Source organism: Bos javanicus, chromosome X (genome assembly GCF_032452875.1).
Source record: "Bos javanicus breed banteng chromosome X, ARS-OSU_banteng_1.0, whole genome shotgun sequence".
Classification (NCBI taxonomy): domain Eukaryota; kingdom Metazoa; phylum Chordata; class Mammalia; order Artiodactyla; family Bovidae; genus Bos; species Bos javanicus.
This window is the reverse complement of record NC_083897.1, coordinates 89414627-89441631: the sequence shown is the minus strand read 5'-3', so window position 1 is coordinate 89441631 and position 27005 is coordinate 89414627. Positions and strand designations below refer to the sequence as shown.

The 27005-nt window shown below is 50.0% G+C and overlaps 1 protein-coding gene across 8 annotated transcripts; it reads right to left on the bottom strand.

Annotated features, from left to right (window-relative positions):
- Positions 1-368: 368 nt before the first annotated feature.
- On the bottom strand, positions 369-16883 carry CCDC120 (coiled-coil domain containing 120). Of its 8 annotated transcripts, none has more exons than XM_061410066.1 (11): positions 16552-16883; positions 7540-7689; positions 7334-7424; positions 7062-7195; positions 6235-6375; positions 5353-5650; positions 4804-4866; positions 4337-4511; positions 4102-4200; positions 2031-2945; positions 369-1539 (listed from the first exon to the last, which is right to left on the bottom strand). In XM_061410066.1, the coding sequence occupies exons 3-11, from the start codon at positions 7380-7382 to the stop codon at positions 1425-1427; spliced, it is 1989 nt and encodes a 662-aa protein (XP_061266050.1). In that variant the 5' UTR covers positions 7383-7424; positions 7540-7689; positions 16552-16883; the 3' UTR covers positions 369-1424. The 8 variants fall into 8 exon arrangements, with proteins under 8 accessions (XP_061266050.1, XP_061266048.1, XP_061266051.1 ...); XM_061410064.1 differs by having other exon boundaries at positions 7590-7689; XM_061410067.1 differs by having other exon boundaries at positions 7647-7689.
- Positions 16884-27005: the final 10122 nt, after the last annotated feature.

The window sequence follows — 27005 nt, the reverse complement described above, 5'->3', positions numbered from 1 at the left end:
CAGTGCTGAGCAGCTTGTTGGATCTTAATTCCCTGACCAGGGGTTGAACTTGGCTCTCCAACAGTGAAAGTGCAGAGTCCTAACCACTGTTCCACCAGGGAATCCCTAGAGTGGCATTAACACACAAGGGAGTTAAGGGCAAGGAGTGTTTGCTGCCATCATTTGTATCTCTAAGGGCTCTTGCCTAGGAATCTGGGCATGGACAGGCGAAGAAGTTGCCCCACATGACAAAGCAAGTAAAACCAAAGCAGATTACGTTATCAAAGGCTGTTTCCACAGTGCTATATATATTTTTTTCTTGTTAAAATGTCATCTTAGGTAAAGATGTGGGCCCCCAAGGCAAGGCAGATAGGGAAGCAATACATGGATTCAGTTTACACATTTATTATAGAAATCCCCTTCCAATGTGGGTAGTGTTTTGGGTCCAGATCCACTGGTACAAAAAGAAAAGTTTTCACACCAGGTAAAGGGGGTAGAGGAACCCCCAGCTTCAGAAAGTCACAGAAAGGTATCATAGAAAACACAGCTTGTGTGGATTTTTTTTTAAAAAGTGGTGGATGGAAGGAAAGCCAAGGAAGATGTGATGGAGCCAGTGGCAAGACGTCACTTGAGGATTTCACTGGCATCTACCAGATGCTAGGTTCCACCACCGCAGCATTCCAGGACACAAAACACCCAATGGCTCTGCCCTTTGGTCCTCCTGTGGGGCTTCCTGATTGGGAAGAGGGCAGAGGCTGCCACCAAAGGCTGAGCCATCTGATTCTGTGGGCAGAGGCAGCGGGCACAGACAGACAGGATCTGGGGCACCTTCAGGCACCCCTGGGGAAGGGAAAATGAACCCAAGCCTCCCACCCAGACTTCAGTCCTTCCACATGTGGGCAGAGACTTCATTCCTTCCAAATGTGGGCACCTCTGCCAAGAAAAAATTGTCCCAGTGGATGGGTGGCAGGGAGTTCTGTTCACATCAGTCTCCTGACTGCCCTAAATTGGGCCCCAAGACCCCATCTGGTCCATTTTGTGGAGGGGGTTCCTGAATGGAGCAGGCTGGGCACAGGGACAGGAATGAACCCAACCAGGATGAGATCACAGTTTCCCTTTTTATAAAATGTCTAGTGTCGGGGGAGGACAGTGAATACCTAAATCACAACTGTAAACAGAAATGGAGGAAGGGGCTTGGAGTCTCCGTTACATCACCTCCTCTCTTTTAAGCTGGCGGAGGGCCCCCAGTCCCCAGCACAGCATGAAAGGAGATGCAGGGTGTCAGACACCTTTATGGGCCCACAGGGAGCTAGGGGCCTTGGATGATCAGGTTGGTGCCCACCACCAGGAGTGACAGCAACCCTATCCCAGGGCTCAGCGAGGTCAGCTGTGCGCTCCCCAAACTGGAGTCTTGTCCAGGCCAATAAGGGGCATGTCAGAAGGGGTCAGACCAGTGTTCCCGGGGTCTGGGGGTCAGAACCGGAGGACTGCTCCCCCTCTAGCGTCAGGTCACTTAAACGAGCGCTCAGCTCCGGGGGGTACAGGAAGTCCGCGTAGTATCTTTAGAAGGGGTAGCAGGAATCCAGAAGACAGGGTAGGAAGACCGGACAGAGGAAAAGACGGACAAGACACAGAAAGAGGAAAAGAGGCTCGTTAAAGAGGTGGAAACAGGCACAGGAGAGTACCTTTAGGCTCGCAGGTGCGGGGCGCGGTGAAAAGAGGAAGAGAAAGGCGAGGGGCACAGGACAGCCCTTCCTCCCAGCACCCTAGTTTCAAGGCTCATTTTTAGCTGACATGCACTGGCTGTTCAACTATTACAACTCTTGAATAGTTCGGTGAAGAACTGCTGCTACCGGGGCCCAAGATACCCCTCCGCCGAGGCCCCACGGATTAATGCGGGTCAGGCAGGCCCAGGGACCACAGGCCAAGGCTGCAGCTGCTTCTTTCCTGGTCCCTGTCATTAGCTACCATGACTAGCTGCTCCCTGACCTGGACACCTTTGCCATCTGCCTCAAGAGACCCCTACCCATCAGTAAAAACACCCCCCATACCTGCCGGAGACAGGGGGCGCCGTGAAACTCCTCGAGTGTGGGAGCGGCGCCTGGCTGGGGGCCCCGTACAGTGCCTGGCCCACCTCATAGCAGCGGGCATGGAGGAAGGGCGGGTGCTGCGGGCCCATGTGGGGGAGCCCAGGCCGGCGCTGGGGCCCCGAGGCCAGTCCCGAGTTTCGGATGTACCAGTCCCGCAGCCCCTCCAGGGCAAGGTTCTTGTGGCCGCTGCGTTCACCGGCCGTGGGGATACGGGCGGGTGGGGGCATCCACAGCACAGGGTTGGGATGTGCCTCCAGGCCCTCGGCGGCCTCCAGGGGCAGACCACAGGGCTTGGTGCGGGGGGCACGGCTATGGGGGTCCTTGCTGCGGAGGAGGGGGCTGCTGCCGTCAGCTGCATACACAGGCGGTGGGCCTGGGAGCATGGCGACGAGCCCATCCCGGCGGGAGAGGGGTCCTGGAACCTCAGCTGCGGGTAGCAGCTCCCCCCAGCCTGTCCCGCCACCCCCACGGGGCAGGCCCCTGTCCAGGGAATAGTCCAAGAGGAAGTCCCCACACACGGGTGGGAGCCGAGGTGCCCCACGGGAGGCCGGCGCAGCTGAGCTGGGCCGGGCAGCCCGGGGAGGGTCTGGGAGGCCAGCTGTACGGGAGGAGAAGGCGGGGGTTGGCTGGGGGCGCTCATACAGCACCTCACTGCTCTTGCAGACTGGAGGACCGGTGGCAGGGGGAACCATAGGTGCGGGCGGGGACCCAGCTCCCCCACCCGCTGCCCTGTCCACCAGCAGGGCCTCGGAGCTATTGCTGCGGCGGGTGCGAGCTGCGAAGAGGGAGGTGCGGTCGGAGACAGGGTCCACCCGTGGGAAGCCCATCTGGGAGTCCTGGCTGCTGGACCACTGGCGAGAATGGAGGCCTTCGGGTCTAGGGGCACAGAGGTGGGGGTGATGGGAGAAGGGTCAGAAATATCAGGCAGATGGGATGAGTACGCTCCGCAACCCCTCCCCCAACACACGCCTCTCTCTGGGCCTTCATTTTCATACTCCACAATGGGCCCCGGACTAGAAATGGGGTATAAAGGCGTTAGGGAGTGGCACATTAAGAGCAGCAGAGGTCCTAACCAGGACTGGGGAGCAGAGGGGTTGAAAATGTATGGGGTGCCTGGGGCTGTTAGCTCCGAGGGAGATGGAAGCAAGGGACTCCAGAGGAAATGCTAGCAGGGGAGGACACTATTCATAGAAGGCAAGTGTCACAAGGATGGGGACTTTTGTTCACAGCCTGGAAAAAGTAGGCACTTGGTAAGTACGTATTTGTTTAAGGACTAGGAGACTACCATGGTTAAAAGCACGGACTCTTGAGTCAAATTTGTCTGGGTTCAAATACCAAGTCTTTGGTTTACCAACAAGTTAGTTAACCTCTCTGTGTCTCGGGTTTCTTATCTCTAAAATGAGAATAATGGCATCTACCTCATAGGGATGTTGTGATAACTAAATGAGTTTGATACCAAGTAAAGGACTGACTCCTAGCAGATGGCAGGTATGCAGCACATGTTAACCAGAACTCATTTATGCCTACAGCCTCTTCCAGAGACACATATTGATATGCCTGTTTCACAAATGAGGATACCAAGATTCAGAGAAGGGAAATAACTTGCCCAAAATGCACAAAAAACCCCATACTCAAACTTCAATGCTTCTGCCCCAAATCCCCACCCTCTTTCTCCACCAAGACAACTCCTATTCACCTTTCAAAGCTCAGCTTTTCTTTTTTTGGTCAATTAAAAAATTTATTTATAATGTGATGTTACACATACATTATGTATGGCATATTCCAAAAGATATTTTACCTATATTTCTTTATCATGTAATAGGATGCATTATGGACAAAAGTTCTGAAGCATAAATAAAATTCTTGCTTTTTCATACAACCTACACAGAAAATCAGAATAAAACTGATGGATTCAAAGCCCAGTCTTTCATGTCCTACACTCTTGGAATCCAAATAACTCTCCCCAGTACCCCCTGTTAGAACTACCAGTTCCCTCCTCTGGTCCTCAAACTCACCCTTAGAGTCCACTTACTTGCAGAGCTGGGGGCCAGCGCCCCGGGTGAGGACGGGAGTAGCAGGCACACTTCGCCCCTCAAAACTGGAGGCACTCCTGGGCAGTGAGCGTGTAGGGCTAGACAGAGACATGCGGGCCCAGGGTGGGGGTGGGGGCCAGGTTAGAGACCCTACCTCCCAGCAGGTCCTCCTGCCCACCCAGGCTCAGCCCCCACTCCTGGCTGTGCAGAAGGAGTGGAGGGGCTCACCCTCACCTGGTGGGGCTGGCCACAGAGTTTCGCCGGCCCTTCAGATCCCCATAAAGATCCGATGGGGGTGGTTTCCATGGGGTTCGCCGCTCAGGGCTGCCCCCAGAGACTGCCCGCAGCTGGTCCCAGGCCTTGGGCGGTGAGGGGCGCTCAGCCAGAGGGAAGCAGCCACGGGGCTCCTCTGAGCAGAAGGGAGAAAATGGTGGAGGGGGGATTCAATGGGAGGGTTGTAGACAAAGCCAAGGGCAGGAGCTAGGGAGGTGCAGAGGGCTAAGCAGGGTAGGACAGGTAGAGGAGGAACCAAGGGAGGAGGGCAGGAACTGGGGCTGATGGGAGGGGCAGAGGGGAGGGCGGTGAAGTGAAGAAGATGGGGGCTCCACCAGAGGATGGGGTGTGGCTAAAGAGGAGCTGAAGAGGGAGGGCAGGGGCAATGCATCAAAGAACGGGAGAATTTAGGGGACAAGGGTTCTCACCATTATCATGGCTGGCCCCAGACTCTGAGAGGGAGCTGCTCTCCGAGTGCAGAACTACATCCTCTACAGGTGAAAAGCGGAGACCCAGGCTTATCAATGCAAGGCCTGGGTGCCACCCCCTTACACCACTGGAACATCTCCTCCCCACCTGGCACCCTTCCCAAGAATCCACCTTTACCCAAATCCAAGACCACCAGGGGCTTATTCCCTCACTTTTTTTTTGGGGGGGGGAGGGCTACACTGAGTGACATGAGGGATCTTAGTTCTAGTACCAGAGATCAAACCTGTGCCCCCTGCAGTGGAAGTGCAGAGCTTTAACCACTGGACGGCCAGGGAAGCCCCTGTCCCTCACTTTCCTGAGGCCTGTTCCCAATGTCCCCACCCTTGCCTGGGAACAGTCTACAACAATTCCTCTCACAGCTAGGGTCCCCTAAGTCCTGCCTACCTCCCCCAATCTTCACTGGCTGCTCATCCGCTCCACCCCTGCCAGCCCCTTAGCCAGTGCCCACCTTCCCGCTCTCGTCGGTGGGATAACAGGGCCTGGCTCACCATGGCTGAGCTGAGCGAGGCGCGTGCCCAGGCAGACTCCCTGGGCAGTGATAACGGCTCCTCCAGTGGACAGGGGCAGGGGCTGGGATGGCGGGAGCCCCGAGAGGCCAAGGCGGGCCCGGACCTCCCCAAGCTGCTCCTCTAGCTCGTGCAACCTCCGGAGGGCATCTGCCTGGACTTGGCGCCGGCGCCGGCGCTGCTCAGCACTGAGCTCGGGGGCCAAGGCCAGGCGGCGGGCAGCTGCGGCGATCTGCTGTTGCACAGACACCTCTCGCTCCAGGGCCTCAAGCGCCAGCTCCTGTGGGGCCCACCCGAGACGGTGCGACAGGACCAGATGTTGGAAATGGAAATGCCAGGCGCCAGGACCAGGCGGTGTCAGAGCCTGGATAGGCTGGGGGTGGGGCCTGCCCCTCCTGGGGGCGCCTACTGTTCCTCTGGGGGCAGGGTTTGTGTGCATTAGAGCTGCACCTGCTCGTCTTCCTGGGGCAGGGGGAAATGCTTATCCTGACAGTTAGGGACCAGCATCTTCTCTCAGACCTGGAAGCCACCTCCCTTAAGCTCCTTCCCTCCCCACCTTGAAAGTGAAAGTGAAAGGTGCTCAGTTGTGTCCCACTCTTTGTGACCCTATGGACTGTAGCCCACCAGGCTCCTCTGTCCATGAGATTCTCCAGGCAAGAATACTGGAGTGGGTAGCCGTTCCCGTCTCCAGGAGATCTTCCCCACCCAGGGATGGAAACCAGGTCTCCCACATTGCAGGTGGATTCTGAGCCACCAGGGAAGCCTCCCCACCTTAGTCTCTCCTTTCCCTGGCCATAAGCCCCTCTCAGCTTCCTCCGGGATCCTGTCCCACCCCCACCTTGCTCAGCATGCCCATCAGCTCACCTCGGTGGGGCACAGGGAGTGGTGTGCTGGGTTAGGGTGCGGTGGAGGGTAGGCACGGGCTGCAGGGGGGCGCCGGCGGACCAACTGGGGTCGTTCACCAGGCTCCAGTGGGCACTCGGGAGGCAACTGGCCAGTCAGCTCCTGGGTGGGGTCAGGGGTTGGAGACTACCAAGGGTTAGTTGGGGGGATGGGGCAAAGCAGTCATGACACACGAAGGTACAGAAGTCGGACTAGGAGCCCAGCCCTGCTCAGCGCCCACACCTGTTATTTCTCTTCCTCTTCCTAATTCTCCACCAGGTGGGTGTGTGGCACACTCTCAGCCCCTTCATGGCCCAAAGCCCAGGGCCGGTGGGCATGGGAGGCAGGGAAGCCTGCTTTGGAATCCAGAATCTCACAGTTTTTATAAAGGTGACACCATCTGTATACTACATATCATATGACACTCCCTTCAGGGCCTGAGCTGCATGCTCTGAACCGCATTACCGTTTCTGGCAAACTGTGTGGACATTCGCAGCAAGAGAGGTAAATCGAAACTATAAATCAGCCCATGTCACTTCTGGTCAGGTTTTACTGCCACATTTGGGAAATAACTTCTTTTGTCTTTGAGGCTTTTCTTCTTCTTCTTCTTCTTCTTTGGATTTCAAATTGTTGATAGGGGATTGTGGTAAAATATTACCGTATTTGAAGACATCCAAGCTGAGCTTTGGGGAATCTCCAGCTCAGACAAGTGGCTCAGTCTGCCTACCTCGTCCCTGCTCCTCACCCCTCTCCCCCCACCCCCGCCCCCCCTCCCCCCACCACAGACGCCCTTAGGTTCAGGCCCTCACCGCCTCCTGGAGACACACTTTCCGAAGCTCCTGAAGTTTCAGGCTCAGGGCCTCCTGCAGGGCCCGCTGCCGGTCGAGCAGACTCCGTAGACGCTCTGACTTCATCTGGGGGGCAGCCTCTCCAAACAGGGCAGCTGGACACAGAGGGAGTGAAGATCAGGGGGTGGGGGGCATCCTGGAGCAGCTGTGGGGCCAGGGCCCACTCCTTCCCACACAGGCGAGTGGTAACTCAGCAGGGGAGGAGGCAGCAGGAGGGGGAACCAGACACTGACCTGAGGCGTTGAAGGTGGGAGAGCTGATCAGCTGACCTTTGACTTCCATCCTGAAGCTGTCAGGATGCCGTGACTGATGGCTGCACAAGGCCTAGCAGTGATGCAGGGGGGCCACTGGGGATCATCCGGCATGCACCCCCACCCTCCACCCCTACCCAGGTTCCCGTGCCCCAGCTGCGAATAAGGAGGACCCTGACCCCACCCACCTGCTTGGCCTGCCCTCTCAGAATCTGTGCCAATGTCAAGGCCCGGGTACCTTGGTTCCCTTCCCATTGAGTGGGAGCACAGCAAGTGGGGAGCTGGGCAGACTTACAACACCTCGTCAGAGGCCCATGGGCCACCGTCAGGAGTCTTGCCTGGGAAAGGAGAATTAACAGTACAGATACAACCAACTAGAACAACAGTGGGCCTTTATTAACCACCTGGGTGCCTGGAACAGTCACCTTATATGTCACATTTAATCCTCACAACCACCCTGCGATGGCAATTTCTGTGACCATCGTTACCTCCATTTTAGAGATAAGAGTAAGACACAAAGAGATGAAATAATCTGCCTACGGCTAAGGATGTAGCCAGGCCCACCCTCTGTTCCAACACTCTCCCTCCCCAGAGGTGCTGAACCTCATGAATCCTTCATAATCTCTCAGCCCATCAGGGGTCCAAGCCTTTGCGCAGGCTGCAGCTGCTGTCTGGAGTGCACTTTTCCCTCCGGCCACTCCAGCCCCTGGTTCTCTCATATTCTGAGGCTTCAGTGTGACTTCCAGAGGTGGGCCCCCACACTATGTCAAGACTATGCCTCCCTTGTACCTTTATGAGAACAGAAAATGTTATCAGTATCTCTGGCATTCAGAATACTTCCGGGCACACAGCAAGTGCTCAGGGAGTGTCTGCTGCGTGAATAAAAGAATGACTGCAAGGTCTGTGAGTTGCTCCTCGTCCCAACTCTGTCCTGTGGCCCTGGTGCAGCAGCAAAAGCGTGCCCTTGGCCTCAGGACCCATCCAGCCCCACCCAGCATGCCAGCCTGTCCCGCACAGGCATAGGGAAGTCACCCTGCCAGGACTTGGAGTGGCAAAGTCCACAGCTGCAGATAACAAGCGACTGCCTCCTTCTCTGCCCCAGACACCCTGGCTGACCATGGAGCTAGCCTTGGCTGGTTGCCAGCCCTGTCCTCATCCCTTCCTTTGGAGTTTGCTCCCTCCCACGGCCTGCTCAGTCCCCAGCTGGGCAGCTAGGTGACATCACCTCCCACCACCTGGTCTGACCTCGGCAGCAGGTGACTGGGGGGACCTCCTGAGGCTACCGAGGTTCCATCTCTATCTGCCTCTGCAATCCCCAGCTTGTCGTTACGTGGTGGCCAGGTGTGAAGACCCAGGCAGCCTTGGTGGGGTGGATTCAAGCCCCTTCCCTATGTGTATCTTGGAGTCATGGCCAAGCTGCTAATAGGGTGCCAGGAGTTTCTCAGCAGGCCTCTCACCCACCTCTTGGGGTCTATGCCCCTCCAACAAAGCAGGGGTTCCTAATCCTCAAAATCAGGGTGGGGTCAGTCCCTAAAGCTATTTTGCACCTCCAGGCAGCAGCTACCTTCCAAGGTCTGACATTGCCTGGCATGGCAGGCTTTCCTTGAGGTCCCAGCTTAGATTCCTCTGCTCCTTGGCTCCAGGGATTCCTTCTTCCCCAGCTTCCATTTGGGTTTGAGGAGGGCTCCCCTAAACCTTCCTTAACCCCAACAGGAGCCTCAACTCCTCCCCAATGGGCCCATTCACCAGGATCACTCCTCCATCCCACACTGGGCTGCTTCATCTTCCTTCCATCTCCCTCAGCCTTCCTTCCCTGGGAGCTTGTAGAGCTTGTGGCATCCTGGAAGTCCACACGGGGTCCAGACAGGAACCCCGACTCCACACCCTGTCAGCCTGACTTCAGGGACATAGCTAGGGCCTGAGTCATGGGGTCATCAGGCAGGTTAGACACAGGTCAACGCCCCACACCCCCACACTCTCACACCCGCTCCCAAGCCTCTGCCTCCACTCGCCTACCCTCTCCATGCTGGCCTGGGGGCCTGGGGCAGCCTGGTTCCCACCCAAGGATGGTGAGAAAGAGGGGATCCCAGCAGTTCCCTCCCCAACACACTCCCAACCAGCCCCGGGGGCTCCCCACTGGTGACCCTGTGTCCCTGTCCTATCTGAGGATGGGCTGCAGTGAGAGAGCTGCAAAGGGCCCCCACACACACCCAGAGGCGGCCAGGCCCAGCAGGTTTTTCAGGTCTGCCCTTCTGACACCACAGCCGAGAAAGAAATTCCTGGCTGTAATGACTGTTTACAACCAAGACACCTCACCTAGGTGGCACCCCAACACCTCAGTGGGACCCCCATTTCTACATCCTGCCATCTCTGGAGCAAATAACAGCTCCTGATGTACTGCACTGTTCCCCACACTGCCCGAGAGGTTCCCCCAGGGCCCCCTCTAGGGGGACAGATAGGGGTGGTGGGCAGACAGGTGTGGGAGGCAGTTTCTCAATACCCCAGTCTACGCTTTCCTAGGGGGATGAGCCCTTGAAGCGGGGCAAGGGCTACCTCAGCAGTGGAGGAAAGGGGACAGGAAATAGGAGGGAGTGGAGAAGGGGCGCTCTTCTGCTAATAGGGTGCCAGCTGCTCTTCTCCCTCGTCCCTTCCCCTCATCCACATCCAGCAAAGAATCGGCTTCATGCCAGGAAAGGAAATTGGACATTTTAGGCTTTGCCCCTTTAGCCAGGCCTTGCTTCCTGGTTGTGCCTCTCACACAAACCTCGCTCTCTCTGGCAGGGAACTTCAGCATACCCATGCCCTTCTCCCCTCACCCCTCGCCCCTGGCCCCACCGCTCCCGGGTGCTCACCCGTCAGAGAGGTGCTGTGGGGTGGCCTCAGGTACCTCAAAAAAAAAAAAAAAGTTGCTTCGACCAGGCCCTGCTCCCGCTGGTAGTGGCAATAAGTGGTGAGCCCAGTGGCGGATGCCGAGGCCGCCTCCCACTAGGTAATGGCCCAGCCTACCTGGCCAGGGACTGGGCCAGCCCATACCTTTTAACCCTTGCCTGCCTGACACCAGGGCTTGGGTCACCCTTAAGAGCTGTCTTGGAGTCATGTCTCTCCCGGGAGTCCAGCATGGCCACGAAGAGAGCCTGGACCTCCCCCTTTACCCCATATACCTAGCAGAGGACCGAGGAGGAAGGGCTAATGGTCGTGGGAGTGGTAGCTGCCTCTGGTGCTGCCCAAGTGCCCAGATTCAATCCTGCCCACCCTAGGAGCTGAAGGCTGGAGGTCTGGGGAGAGGCTAAGCACACGGAAGGACTTGGGTGTGCACTGGGTGTGTGTCTCTTGTGGCAGCACCCATCACTTTCTGGAGATCCTTTACCCTTTCCTCCCAAGGCGAGGCAGACGTGAGAAAAGGTTGGAAGGCAATTCCCACCCTCGTTGAGGTAACAGTTTGCCAAAGTGGGACAAACGAGGTCCAGTTTTCTAAGAGAGACCATGCCTCAGGACCCTATAACCTTCTGCAGCGTCACAAGAAATCATTCCAGCAAAGGGCAAAAACACACCAGTGGTTTAACCACCCCCCCCCCCCAACTGACCCCTACACACCTGAGAGGATGGCACAGACCCAGCTCCACAGAGCCAGCTTGGAGAGATGAAAGCGGGCCACCCCACCCCCCCCCCCCCCCGTGCAGGTGAAGAGGCCCAACTCTGATCACAGAGGTGCAAGAGCTGCTACAATCAGAACTGCGGGGGCGGGGTGCTGGACTGCAGGTTGACAGAGGCAACTCCTGCAGGGGAGGAGGAGTGGGGGCGGTTCACACTTCATATCCAGGCTGGGTCTCCCCAACCCCCTGGGGCATTTCTGGCCAGGAGTCAAGGAAATGGGAGGCTATCAGTCTCTGCGATGGACCAGACCGATGGACCAACTGTTTCCCCTATACCACCACCTGGGCTTTGGGCCTGCCCCGGCACACCCCACACACAACCTGAGCTCCATTAGGGACCATCTGCTCTGTGCCCTCAGGGCCCAAGCCCAGCCCAGGCCCGACAGCAGCCCATGCCATGATGTGAAAAAGCAGAGTGAGGAAAGCTCCCTCCCCACTTGACAGGTGGGCCAAGGCTGGAAAGGAACTTACTCTGTATCAGTAACGCCCCATGTGCACGCTACAGGCCTCCTGCTACCCTGCCCACCTTTCTTCCTGGCTGTGAGATTTCTGGCATGGGACACAAAGGCCACTTTCATCACCCCCTTCTCCCTCCCTTCACTGCCTGGGGCTGATGGAGGCAGAAGCCACAAGCTGGGCAGCTGGGTATTGGTGGGGAGTGTCCTCTCAGCCATGGCCCCAAACCCCCTGTCCTGTGGGACACCAAGGATGCTCAGAAGGGGTATGTTTATAAAATCAGGGCTGAGAGGGACAGGGTATCTGGCTGGCGATGCAGACTGAGTCTCAAGGCTTAGGTTTCCGCATCTGGAAAACAGGTAAATGGCACAAACACAGCCAACCAACGGAGGCCAAAGTAGCTTTGGAAGACATTTCAAAATGCAAGGAAACTCACACCATGTCATTCACAATTGCTAATAACTACATAATCAACTCAGGCAGAGGTGGGTTGGAGCGAGAGTAAGGAGGGAAGAGCAGGTAACTGGGGCTCTTGGGAGAGGCAGGGCGGAGTCACCCACACACATCACTGGCCTTGTCCACGACTTTTAACAGCCCCTACAAGACAAAGATGGGCATAATAAAGGACAGAAATGGCATGGACCTAACAGAAGCAGAAGATATTAAGAAGAGGTGGCAAGAATACACTGAAGAACTATACAAAAAAGATCCTCATGACCCAGATAACCACGATGGTGTGATCACTCACCTAGAGCCAGACATCCTGGAATGTCAAGTCAAGTGGGCCTTAGGAACCAACACTATGAAAAAAGCTAGTGGAGGTGATGGAATTCCAGTTGAGCTATTCCAAATCCTACAAGATGATGCTGTGAAAAGTGCTGCACTCAACATGCCAGCAAATTTGCAAAATTCAGCAGTGGTCACAGGACTAGAAAAGGTCAGTTTTCATTCCAATCCCAAAGAAAGGCAATGCCAAAGAATGCTCAAACTACTGCACAAACTACCATACTACCTATCTCGCATGCTAGCAAAGTAATGCTCAAAATTCTCCAAGCTGGGCTTCAACAGTACACGAACCGTGAACTTCCAGGTGTTCAAGCTGGATTTAGAAAAGGCAGAGGAACCAGAGATCAAATTGCCAACATCCGTTAGATCAAGAAAAAGCAAGAGAGTTCCAGAAAAATATCTACTTCTGCTTTATTGACTATGCCAAAGCCTTTGACTGTGTGGATCACAACAAACTGTGGAAAATTCTGAAAGAGATGGGAATACCAGACCACCTGACCTGCCTCCTGAGAAATCTGTATGCAGGTCAAGAAGCAACAGTTAGAACTGGACATGGAACAACAGACTGGTTCCAAATCGGGAAAGGACTCTGTCAAGGCTGTACACTGTCACCCTGCTTATTTAACTTATATGCAGAGTACATCATGAGAAATGCTGGACTGGATGAAGTACAAGCTGGAATTAAGATTGCCGGGAGAAATATCAATAACCTCTGATATGCAGATGACACCACAATTAAGGCAAAAGCGAGGAAGAACTAAAGAGCCTCTTGATGAAAGTGAAAGACGAGAGTGAAAAAGTTGGCTTAAAACTCAACATTCAGAAAACTAAGATCATGGCATCTGGTCCCATCACTTCATGGCAAATAGATGGGGAAACAATGGAAACAATGACAGACTTTATTTTTGGGGGCTCCAAAATCACTGCAGATGGTGACTGCAGCCATGAAATTAAAAGACGCTTGCTTCTTGGAAGAAAAGTTATGACCAACTTAGACAGCATATTAAAAAGCAGAGACCTTACTTTGCCAACAAAGGTCCGTCTAGTCAAAGGTTTGGTTTTTCCAGTAGCCATGTATGGATGTGAGAGTTGGACTATAAAGAAAGGTGAGTGCCAAAAAATTGATGCTTTTGAACCATGGTGTTGCAGAAGACTCTTGAGAGTCCCCTGGACTCCAAGGAGATCCAACCAGTCCATCCTAAAGGAAATCAGTCCTGAATATTCATTGGAAGGACTGGTGCTGAAGCTGAAACTCCAATCCTTTGGCCACCTGATGCGAGGAACTGACTCACTGGAAAAGACCGTGATGCTGGGAAAGAATGGAGGTGGGAGGAGAAGGGGACGACAGAGGATGAAATGGTTTGATGGCATCACTGACTCAATGGACATAAGTTTGAAAAAGCTCCAGGAGTTGGTGATGGACAGGGAAGCCTGGCATGCTGCAGTCCTTTGGGTCTCAAAGAGTCAGACACGACTGAGCAACTGAACTGAACTGAGAAGACAACCACCTCTAAGCCACATGCCAGTGGGGACCTGAGCCTCCTGTGGCCTCTTCCTATAGGGCTAGCAAGTGGTGGGTCTGGGATTCAACTCAGCTCTGCCACTGCCTGGCTGTGTGACTGCTTGGGCAAGTCACTCAACTTCCCTGTAACTCAACGTCTTCATCTGTAAAATGGGGGTGATGACAGCAGTATATAACTCACAGGGTGACTGTAAGCATGACATGAGCTAAGAGATCCAAAGTTTGCTTGGGACAGTTTAGGACAGGTTGGCCCATGGTAAGTGGTCTATATACATATGTAATATGTCATGCATAATTGTTTCTTCCCAATCCAAACTCAGGAATCAAATACACACACACACACACACACATTTCAGCCTCAAAACCCTCCTTACTTGCCACCCAGATATAGAACCCGCTCTACTTGCCAAACAAGACATATTTGAAACAGAGCTGTTTTTCCTCATTATCCAGCCTCTCCCTACTCAACATCAAAAATGCAGGAACCAAATATATTCAGAAAAACTGTCTGAACTCTCACTATCCAAATACAGGAAGTGAATGGACTTTGATACATTTCTGAGATAGGACTCAATCTCTGAGCTGTCCTTTTCCTTTTTCACTTTCCCTTTTCCTCACTCTCTGAGCTTTCCTTACTCACCAGGCAAAATAACAGGAACCAAACATATTTCTATAACGAGATGCTCTTACTATCCCAATCCTTGCCACTGGAGCACAGGAAAATTAGTAGATCTGAACACATTTCTGAGTTAAAGCCATTATCCTTCACTACCTAAACTCTCCCTACTCACTCTGTAAAATGCTAAAACAAAATACCTTCAGATAACTTAGTATCTTTCACTGTGTGAACTATTCAAACTCTCCTCTCAGAACTTGGGTACCAAATACACTAGAATAGCGAGAGATGTTTGTGTTGTCATTAACAGGTTTGGATAAATGAAACAGGTCCATTATTTCATTATTCAAACTCTCACTATTCTCTATGAGAAATACAGGAATAAAACAGAACTGAATGACATGTTACGTCCTCACTACTCAAATTCTCCTTGTCTGTCTTCAAAATCAAGGAGATTCAGACAGTGAGAGAACTTCGTATTTTTTCTTGTTATTACTGTCACTACTGGATGGGCCTGATTCTAACAGAGACCCCCACCACACACCCAATACACATAGACCTGCCCGCAGAGGTAGGATGGACTTAGCATCAAGATTTGTATTGCTTCCTGCTGAGAGGAAAAGGATAAACTCCTGCCTGCATCCTACCTCTACCAAGCCCTGAAGCCTCTGGCCTAGAATGGACTTTTTTCAGGCCAGGAAAGCAGGGATCATTGCACCCAGGATCAAGACCAGGATATGGGGATAACATGACCTAGAGGACTCACATCAGCCCCCAACGTAGCAAGGTTGGAAACATGACCCAGACTTCACAGACTCCCAGAGAGTCACTGAATAATTTAGGGTGCTCTTTCACACTTGGGGAGTGGAGGGGGCCCAGGAACAGTTCCATGCCCCCCTGGGGCAGGGAGAGAAATGCAATTTCTGTGTGAGATCACTGGGTGAGGGATGAGAGAAATCACATGTGAAAACTCCCTTAGTCGCAGGGGGCCCACAAGGTTGTTTGCTATTTATTTGCTCATGCTAAGAAAAGCTTCTGGGATGAATTTCAGAGATAATGGGTACAGTGGAACCTCCAAGTTCAAGGGGAAGGTATAATGGGACCCCTGTCCTTGTGGGCTCAAAGGAGATGAAAAGTGGATGTTACGAAGAAGGGAGATCTGAATGGCATGGAAGGGCATGGTAAGGGGCAGAAGAGGGGCCTGGGGTTGGGACAGGATGAAGGGACAGAACAGGAAGGAGTATAGGGAACAAAACAGAATCAGAGTCATTGTAGGATGGAGGTCAAAAGATAAGACGGAGAAGGAGCCAGGACACTGGCCAGAGAATGGGATAGAGTGAGGTTCAGGATAAAGGCCAGGGGAAAAGTAGGGGACAAAAAAGCAGGCAGGTATCAGGATCAGTATAAAAGGGCAGTCAGAAGACATGATGGAGGACAGGCCAAGACAGTAGTCATGGAAGAGGGTAGGGAAAAGGGCAGGTTCAGGATAGAGGTAAGGAACAGGAAAAGATCTGGACAGAATGAAGATAGGAATGAGGACAGTGGTGGGCCTAGGGAAGACAACGGGGAAACAGCATAGATTTGGGGGCAGGGGCATGGCAGGAGGCAAGAGGGAGAGTCTAAAGGTGATGGGCCAGGATGGAGTTCAGGAGTCAGGAGGGGGACCTGGGGGAAAGAGTACAGAAATCAGAGGTTGGGAATCAGGACAGACCTGGATCAGACTGGAGTTTAGCAGACAGGACATGACTGGTAGGGGTCCAGAGACTGGACTAGAGTTTAGGGAACAGGCACGTGAAGCATCTGGACAAAAACTGGGGTGATCAAGACAAGGCAAGATGAGCTTCAGAGATGGAACAGGGTCAAGCAAGGATCTGGGGTCAGGTCAAGGATGCTTTGGGGTCAGGACTGGATTTAGGGGGGCAAAACAAAGGTTGAGGATCACACCAGGCCAGAATATGGTTAGTCAGGGGTCAGTCCAGAGGTCCTTGGGCCAAAACTGGCAGGGGTTCCAGATTAAAAAAGATGTAGCCAGGTAAGTCAGGGGTCGAGAGGGAGACCACGGAGTCAGAGATAAGGGGTGCGAGCGCAGGTACATCGCTGGTCGGCGTTTTTGGGCCTTCGCCCCACCCTGTCTCCTCTTTTACAACCCCAAGCCGGCTCTACTCACCTAGTGTCCGCGCCCGCGGCGTAGGCGGTGTCCGTGCAGGCAATGGCGTGGGGAGGGGGGGGGCGGCGCCCCTCCCTCGCTGCCCCCAGCTCGTCCCCGGGCTCCTGCCTACTCCCTTTCCGCGCCCTGCCCGCGGGCCGCGTTCGGCCGCGCGACTGTGAGCCGTGGGGGCCAGACTGGGGACGCGGGGAGGGTAGGAGAGGAGTACCCGCTCCACCGCGGGCGGTGGACCCTGGCCCCCCACCTTCAACTCGGGTCGGTCGGCTCCCGACTGCACCTCCACCTCCGCGGCTGAGCGCGAGCCTGGAGGGGCGGGGTCGGGGGGGTGGGGGCAGACGGGGGGCGGGGCGCGAGACCACAGCAGCGGCGGAGTCCGAGTGCGCAGGCGCTAGTTCGGGTCTTCGATTTTCCTGCCCTGGGAGCGCCAGGAGCGAACCAGCTCGGAGCGCGTGCGCACACGCTTTCTCGAGGCCGTGGAGCGTTCTCAAACCGAGGCCACGCCCCCTCAGTGATCAGACTAGTGTCCTCTCACCTCAAGCCACCCCAGACTTCCTTCTGTCAGCCACCAGCACACCTCTGAATTCCCCCTCCGTGCCCCAAATGCACTCCAAACCACATTTCACATCTCCCAAATTGTATCCCCAAACTACTGTCCATTGATCCCAAAGCAGTACCCGAAATCTACCTCCCTTGAACACCCAAGCTGCACGAATAAGCTACCCTCCAATACCCCAAATTGTTCCCCCAATCATCTACAATCAGCCCTGAAACCTTGAGTGTCCAAAGAGCACTTCCAAATCACACTCATCTCCCCGCAATATGCACCCAAAACACCCTGCATTGACCCTAAACCACTCTCCATGTACCCTTCTAACCATACTCTTTTGACCCCCAAATGGCACTCAAGCCACTCCAAACATTCTCAACTACCTTTGTATGTGACCTTTACCTGCACCCCAAATCAATTCCAACAGTCACCAGCTTTAACTCCCAACTCCCTACCACCACCAAACATTTCATTGACTAATCCCACTCCCAGAAAAACTAACTTCCAAAGCCCCTATCACTATTCCATATACTCCCAACTACGCAAAGTGAGATTCCCCCAACTGCACTTCAAACTACCCTCCACACCCTCTCCATCTCCAAATCATACTCCACTGATCCAGACTCTGACCCCAGAGCACTCTCCAACAGTCCTCAACAATATCTCCAAATAATCACTAACTTTATTTCTGCAGTTACCTTCAAATCATACTCCAGTGACCCCAAATGTGTCCCTCAAGCCTTCCAATGACTCTTATGCACACCCTAAATCATTTTTAAATGACCCTATTATATTACAGAGCATCCTTCAATGACCTTTTCTTAAAACAGCTTAATTGAGGCATAATTTGCATACCATAAAAATCACTGACAAAACGTGGTCCACTGGAGAAGCGAATGGCAAACCACTTCAGTATTCTTGCCTTGAGAACCCCGTGAACATCATGAAAAGGCAAAAAGATATGAAACTGAAAAATGAATTCCCCAGGTCAATAGGGGCCCAATATGCTATGGGAGATCAGTGGAGAAATAACTCCAGAAAGTATGAAGAGACAGAGCCAAAGCAAAAACAACACGCAGTTGTGGATGTGACTGGTGATGGAAGTAAAGTCTGATGTTGTAAAGAGCAATATTGCATAGGAATCTGGAATCTTAGGTCCATGAATGAGGGCAAATTGGAAGTGGTCAAACAGGAGATGGCAAGAGTAAGCATCAACATTTAGGAATCAGTGAACTAAAATGGACTGGAATGGGTGAATTTAACTCAGATGACCATTATATCTACTACTGTGGGAAAGAATCCCTTAGAAGAAATGGAGTAGTTATCATAGTAAACAAAAGAGTCTGAAATGCAGTACTTGGATGCAATCTCAAAAACTACAAAATGATCTTTGTTCATTTCCAAGGCAAACCATTCAATACCACAGTAATCCAACTCTATGCCCTGACCAGTAATGCCGAAGAAGCTGAAGTTGAAGGATTCTATGAAGACCTACAAGACCTTCTAAAACTAACACCAAAAAAAGATGTCCTTTTCATTATAGGGGACTAGAATGCAAAAGTAGGAAGTCAAGAGATACCTGGAGTAACAGGCAAATGTGGCCTTGGAGTACAGAATGAAGCAGGGCAAAAGCTAATAGAGTTCTGCGAACAGACCGCACTGGTCATAAAAAACACAATTTTCCAACAACACAAGAGAAGACTCTACACATGGACATCACCAGATGGTCAATACTGAAATCAGATTGATCATATTCTTGCAGCCAAAGATGGAGAAGCTCTATACAGTCAGCATAAACAAGACTGGGAGCTGACTGTGGCTCAGATCAGTTCAGTTTAGTTCAGTCGCTCAGTCGTGTCCAATTCTTTGCGACCCCATGAATCGCAGCATACCAGGCCTCCCTGTCCATCACCATCTCCTGGAGTTCACTCAGACTCACGTCCATCAAGTCAGTGATGCCATCCAGCCACGTCCATCAAGTCAGTGATGCCATCCAGCCATCTCATCCTCTGTCATCCCCTTCTCCTCCTGCCCCCAATCCCTCCCAGCATCAGAGTCTTTTCCAAAGAGTCAACTCTTCGCATGAGGTGGCCAAAGTACTGGAGTTTCAACTTTAGCATCATTCCTTCCAAAGAACACCCAGGGCTGATCTCCTTCAGAATGGACTGGTTGGATCTCCTTGCAGTCCAAGGGACTCTCAAGAGCCTTCTCCAACACCACAGTTCAAAAGAATCATTTCTTCGGCACTCAGCTTTCTTCACAGTCCAACTCTCACATCCATACATGACTACTGGAAAAACCATAGCCTTGACTAGACGGACCTTTGTTGGCAAAGTAATGTCTCTGCTTTTCAATCTGCTATCTAGGTTGGTCATAACTTTTCTTCCAAAGAGTAAGCGTCTTTTAATTTCATGGCTGCAATCACCATCTGCAGTGATTTTGGAGCCCCCAAAAGTAAAGTCTGACACTGTTTCCACTGCTCCCCATCTATTTCCCATGAAATGATGGGACAAGATGCCATGATCTTCGTTTTCTGAATGTTGAGCTTTAAGCCAACTTTTTCACTCTCCTCTTTCACTTTCATCAAGAGGCTTTTTAGTTTCTCTTCACTTTCTGCCATAAGGGTGGTGTCATCTGCATATCTGATGTTATTGATATTTCTCCCGGTGATCTTGATTCCAGCTTGTGCTTCTTCCAGCCCAGTGTTTCTCATGATGTACTCTGCATATAAGTTAAATAAGCAGGGTGACAATATACAGCCTTGACGTACTCCTTTTCCTATTTGGAACCAGTCTGTTGCTTCCTGACCTGCATATAGGTTTCTCAAGAGGCAAGTCAGATGGTCTGGTATTCCCATCTCTTTCAGAATTTTCCACAGTTTGTTGTGATCCACACAGTCAAAGGCTCTGGCGTAGTCAATAAAGCAGAAATAGATGTTTTTCTGGAACTCTCTTGCTCTTTTGATGATCCAGCGGATGTTGGCAATTTGATCTCTGGTTCCTCTGCCTTTTCTAAAACCGGCTTGAACATCTGGAAGTTCACGGTTCATGTATTGCTGAAGCCTGGCTTGGAGAATTTTGAGCATTACTTTGCTAGAGTGTGAGATGAGGGCAATTGTGCAGTGGTTTGAGCATTCTTTGGCATTGCCTTTCTTTGGGATTGGAACGAAAACTGACCTTTTCCAGTCCTGTGACCACTGCTGAGTTTTCCAAATTTGCTGGCATATTGAGTGCAGCACATTCACAGCATCATCTTTCAGGATTTGAAATAGCTCAACTGGAATTCCATCACCTCCACTAGCTTTGTTCATAGTGATGCTTCCTAAGGCCCACTTGACTTCACATTCCAGGATGTCTGGCTCTAGGTGAGTGATCATACCATCATGATTATCTTGGTCATTAGGCTCTTTTTTGTATAGTTCTTCTGAGTATTCTTGCCTCCTCTTCTTAATATCTTATGCTTCTGTTAAGTCCATACCATTTCTGTCCTTTATTGTGCCCATCTTTGCATGAAATGTTCCCTTGGTATCTCTAATTTTCTTGAAGAGATCTCTAGTCTTTCCCATTCTGTTGTTTTCCTCTATTTCTTTGCATTGATCACTGAGGAAGGCTTTCTTATCTCTCCTTGCTATTCTTTGGAACTCTGCATTCAGATGCTTATATCTTTCCTTTTCTCCTTTGCTTTTCGCTTCTCTTCTTTTCACAGCTATTTGTAAGGCCTCCTCAGACAGCCATTTTGCTTTTTTGCATTTCTTTTCCATGGAGATGGTCTTGATCCCTGTCTCCTGTACAATGTCACGAACCTCCATCCATAGTTCATCAGACACTCTATCTATCAGATCTAGGCCCTTAAATCTATTTCTCACTTTCACTGTATAATCATAAGGAACTTGATTTAAGTCATACCTGAAGGGTCTAGTTGTTTTCCCTACTTTCTTCAATTTATGTCTGAATTTGGCAATAAGGAGCTCATGATCTGAGCCACAGTCAGCTCCCAGTCTTGTTTTTGCTGACTATATAGAACTTCTCCATCTTTGGCTGCAAAGAATATGATCAATCTGATTTCAATGTTGACCATCTGGTGATGTCCATGTGTAGAGTCTTCTCTTGTATTATTGGAAGAGGGTATTTGCTATGACCAGTGTGTTCTCTTGGCAAAACTCTATTAGCCTTTGCCCTGCTTCATTTCGTATTCCAAGGCCAAATTTGCCTGTTACTCCAGTTATTTCTTGACTTCCTACTTTTGCATTCCAGTCCCCTATAATTAAAAGGACATCTTTTTTGGGTGTTAGTTCTAAAAGGTCTGGTAGGTCTTCATAGAACCGTTCAACTTCAGCTTCTTCAGCCTTACTGGTTGGGGCATAGACTTGGATTACTGTGATATTGAATGGTTTGCCTTGGAAATGAATAGAGATCATTCTGTTGTTTTTGAGATTGCATCCAAGTACTGCATTTCGGACTCTTTTGTTGACCATGATGGCTACCCCATTTCTTCTGAGGGATTCCTGCCCACAGTAGTAGATATAATGGTCATCTGAGTTAAATTCACCCATTCCAGTCCATTTCAGTTCACTGATTCCTAGAATGTCGACATTCACTCTTGCCATCTCTTGTTTGAGCACTTCTAATTTTCCTTGATTCATGGACCTGACATTCCAGGTTCCTATGCAATATTGCTCTTTACAGCATCAGACCTTGCTTCTATCACCAGTCACATCCACAGCTGGGTATTGTTTTTGCTTTGGCTCCATCCCTTCATTCTTTCTGGAGTTATTTCTCCACTGATCTCCAGTAGCATATTGGGCACCTACTGACCTGGGGAGTTTCTCTTTCAGTATCCTATCATTTTGCCTTTTCATACTGTTCATGGGGTTCTCAAGGCAAGAATACTGAAGTGGTTTGCCATTCCCTTCCCCAGTGGACCACATTCTGTCAGATCATGGCTCAGATCATGACCTCCTTATTGCCAAATTCAGACATAAATTGAAGAAAGTAGGGAAAACCACTGGACCATCCAGGTATGACCTAGCTCAAATCCCTTACTATTATACAATGGAAGTGAAAAATAGATTCAAGGGATTAGATCTGATAGACAGAGTGCCTGAAGAACTATGGACGGAGGTTCATGACGTTGTACAAGAGGCAGTGATCAAGACCATCCCCAAGAAAAAGAAATGCAAAAAAGCAAAATGGCTGTCTGGGGAGGCCTTACAAATAGCTGTGAAAAGAAGAGAAGATAAAGGTAAAGGAGAAAAGGAAAGATATACCCATTTGAATGCAGAGTTCAAAAGAATAGCAAGGAGAGATAAGAAAGCCTTCCTCAGTGATCAATGCAAAGAAATAAAAGAAAACAAGAGAATGGGAAAGACTAGAGAGCTCTTCAAGAAAATTAGAGATACCAAGGGAACATTTCATGCAAAGATGGGCACAATAAAGGACAGAAATGGTATGGACTTAACAGAAGCATAAGATATTAAGAAGAGGAGGCAAGAATACTCAGAAGAACTATACAAAAAAGAGCCTAATGACCAAGATAATCATGATGGTATGATCACTCACCTAGAGCCAGACATCCTGGAATGTGAAGTCAAGTGGGCCTTAGGAAGCATCACTATGAACAAAGCTAGTGGAGGTGATGGAATTCCAGTTGAGCTATTTCAAATCCTGAAAGATGATGCTGTGAAAAGTGCTGCACTCAGCACGCCAGCAAATTTGGAAAACTCAGCAGTGGCCACAGGACCGGAAAAGGTTAGTTTTCATTCCAATCCCAAAGAAAGGCAATGCCAAAGAATGCTCAAACCACTGCACAATTGCCCTCATCTCACACTCTAGCAAAGTAATGCTCAAAATTCTCCAAGCCAGGCTTCAACAGTATGTGAACTGTGAACTTCCAGGTGTTCAAGCTGGATTTAGAAAAGGCAGAGGAACCAGAGATCAAATTGCCAACATCCGTCGGATCAAGAAAAAGCAAGAGAGTTCCAGAAAAACATCTACTTCTGCTTTATTGGCTAAGCCAAAGCCTTTGACTGTGTGGATCACAACAAACTGTGGAAAATTCTGAAAGAGATGGGATTACCAGAGAAATCTGTATGCAGGTCAGGAAGTAATAGTTAGAACTGTACATGGAACAACAAAGTGGTTCCAAAATTGGGCAAAGAGTATGTCAAGGCTGTATATTGTCACCCTGCTTATTTAACTTATATGCAGAGTACATCATGGGAAAAGCCGGGCTGGATGAAGCACAAGCTGGAATCAAGATTGCCGGGAGAAATAACAATAACCTCAGATATGCAAATATCAGCATCCGTATGGCAGAAAGTGAAGAAGAACTAAAGAGCCTCTTGATGAAAGTGAAAGAGAAAAGTGAAAAAGTTGGCTGAAAACTCAACATTCAGAAAACTAAGATCATGGCATCTGGTCCCATCACTTCATGGGGAAACAATGGAAACAGTGACAGACTTTATTTTTTTGGTCTCCAAAATCACTGCATATGGTGACTGCAGCCATAAAATTAAAAGACACTTGCTGCTTGGAAGAAAAGTTATGACCAACCTAGACAGCATATTAAAAGGCAGAGACATTACTTTGCCAACAAAGGTTCGTCTAGTCAAGGCTATGATTTTTCCAGTAGTAATGCATGGATGTGAGAGTTGGACTATAACGAAAGCTGAGCGCTGAAGAATTGATGCTTTTGAACTGTGGTGTTGGAGAAGGCTCTTGAGAGTCCCGTGGACTGCAAGGAGATCCAACCAGTCCATCCTAAAGGAAATCAGTCCTGAATATTCATTGGAAGGACTGGTGCTGAAGCTGAAACTCCAATCCTTTGGCCACCTGATGCGAGGAACTGACTCATTGGAAAAGACCGTGATGCTGGGAAAGATTGAAGGCAGGAGGAGAAGCGGATGACAGAGGATGAGATAGTTGGAGGACATCACCACCTCGATGGCATGAGTTTGAGCAAGCTCTGGGAGTTGGTGATGGACAGGGAAGCCTGCCGTGCTGTAGTCTATGGGGTTGCAAAGAGTCGGACACGACTGAGCTACTGAACTGAAAAGTCACTCATTTTAAGCATGCAATTTAATTATTTTAGTAAATTTACCAAAATGTGTGCTAACCACCACAATCCAGTTTTACAGCATTTTCATCATCTCCATAAGACCCCTCATGCCCAAAATACATTTAATCCCTCTTCACATTCCCAGTCCCAGGCAATTGCTAATCTAGTTTCTGTCTCTATAGATTTGCCTTTCTGGATAGTTCATATAAACGCAATATATGGATGTTTGATATTTGACTTCTTTCACTTAGTATAATATTTTTGAGCTTCAGTCATGTTGTAGCATGTATCAGCAGTTTGTTTCTTTTATTACTGAGAACAGTATTCCGTCCAATGATCTTTTACCTGCTCCCCAAATCAACCATTATTAGATCCACAACTATAATGCATAAAATCCCTCTGACACCCTGACCTCAAAACAGGCCCATAAACTGCATCCCAGACTGTACTCACCAGCCTTCAACTATATCCCCAAACCGTGCTATTGAACCTTAAACCTCATCACTAAACTATCCAACCAGGTCCTCATCGTCACTTCCAAATCTTCCTACACACCTTACTTTACCCTCACACTGCCCTCTAACTCCCAAGAACATCCCCAAATTGCCCTTTCAATGATACCCAACTCTAATCCCAAACTACTCTCCAACAGTTATAAAACTCACCTCCCAAATTTCCCTTCCAAGAACCCCCAACTCTACCTCTAAATACCCCTTAACTACCTTGCCTTGGTCCCACAGCTACAGCCCCAAACTATACCTCCAAGCCACACTTCAGTAACAGCTATATCTGTCTTAAATTACAGTCTGCCTCCATATCCACTGGTCCCACATCTGGGAATAGGGAGGGCCAATTGTGTTATGCCATTTTATATAAGGGACTTGTGCATCCTTGGATTTTGGTATTTGTACATGGGGGTGTCCTAGAACCAATCTCCCCTTGGATACCAAGGGGCAACTGTACATGTAATACACCCCCAAAACATTTTCCAATATTCTCCACTGTACCACCCAAACCACCTTCTGGGGACTCCCAACTATGCCTCGAAACCTCTGGGAGTCATCCTCCGGTGACTCCTTCAACACCACCTCAATCTTCCCTTTGATGGCTCCAATTGCACCCAAACATTTTCTAATGCCCTCATTATACCCTCAAAATGCCCTCAATAAGCTTCAAGCATACCCTTGAGTCCCTCTGACAACCCTCAAATCTACACCTAAGCTTCCTGTGGCTACTGTGATGAATCACCACAAATTTGGTGGTTTAAAATGTAAAAAATTTAAAATAATTGGTTCCTTCAGTTCTGAGAGGCAGAAGACCAAAATTAAGGTGCCAGCAGGGTCATGCTCTCCTCAGAGGATCCAAGGGAGAATCTGCTTGTTGCTGCTTCCTCTTTTGATGAATATCAGCCTTTTTTGGCTTGTGGCCATTTCAGTACAATCTCTGCTTGATGGTCACATTGCCTTCTTTTCTGTCAAATCTGCCTCTGCCTCCCTCTTAGGAGGACACTATGGTTACAATTAGAGTCGCTTGGACAATCCAAGATAATCTCTCCATCTCAGAATTCTTGCCTTAATCACATCTGCAAACTGCAGAGTCCTTGGTCTTTTTCTTTTCTTCTTTTTTCTCATTTAAGGTAAATTCAAAGGTTACAGGGGTTAGGATGTGCGTATCTTTTGGTGAGGACATCAATCAGCCTACAACAGTACACCCCTTTGCCTCCAAAGATACATATTCACTCTATGAGAAAAAAACATATCTAATCCCAGTACTCCCAGAATTTCAACCCATCACAGCATCAAATCAAGTTCAAAATCTGAGTTTAATATCATCAGCTCAGAAATTTCACATCTCATCATTGAAATAATCTAAATCCGATATGAGTGAGACTCTGGGTATGATCCACTCTGAGGCAAAATTCCTCTCCATCTTTGGACTTGTGGAAGTAGAGAACAAGTTATCTGTTCCCAAAGCACAATGGTGGGACAGGCATAGGATAAGAGTTATAGATATTCTTATTCCAAAAAGGAGAAAACAGAAGGAAAAAAAAGGGTGTGACTGGTTCCAAGTACTTGTGAAATCCAGCAGGGCAAGTTTCATTTAGTTGCAAGGCCTGAGAAGAAGTCTCTGTGGCTTGAGGCTTCGCGTGTGGGCTCAAGGCTGTGCTGTCAGAGTCATTCTTCCTTTCCCTTGAAGGGTACACATGTTTGCAGCTAAGTAGTTTTAGCCTGTATCCTTGCAGTAAAATTTTGAGAGTCCGACATCATTCCTTCATTTCATCCTGTATCTGTTATTTTTTCAAGCCCATTAGGCAGTGTTTCTGTCTGCATAACATTCTGAAAAATCTTTTGGGTCTCCCATGGGAGGTGGAGAGATTCACATCATTAGACAAGAAAAGTGGAGAAAGTGTCAGTTGCTCAGTCGTGTCTGACTCTTTGAAACCCCATGGACTGTAGCCCAACAGACTCCTCTGTCCATGGGATTTCCCAGGCAAGAATACTGGAGTGGGTTGTCATTCCCTTCTCCAGGGGATAGAACCCACATCTCCTGCATTAGCAGGCAGATTCTTTACCGTCTGAGCCACCACAGGAGCTCATTAGACAAGAAGGTCCTCCTCAAATTTTTCACGGATAATCCCATCTCTATTCCTGACTTCTGAGACGGTTGAGGGGATCTATGAGTCACACAACATCTCCTTGGTACTAGCAAAAGGCTGTCCTGCCACACCCTTAGCTTTCTCTCTAGAGCATACTTTTCAGACAGTTCATCTCTTAAATTTTGTGTCTTTTGCAATCTGGACAGCCTGAGAATTTTCCAAATTATCAAATCCTGGGTCCATTTTGCTTAATAG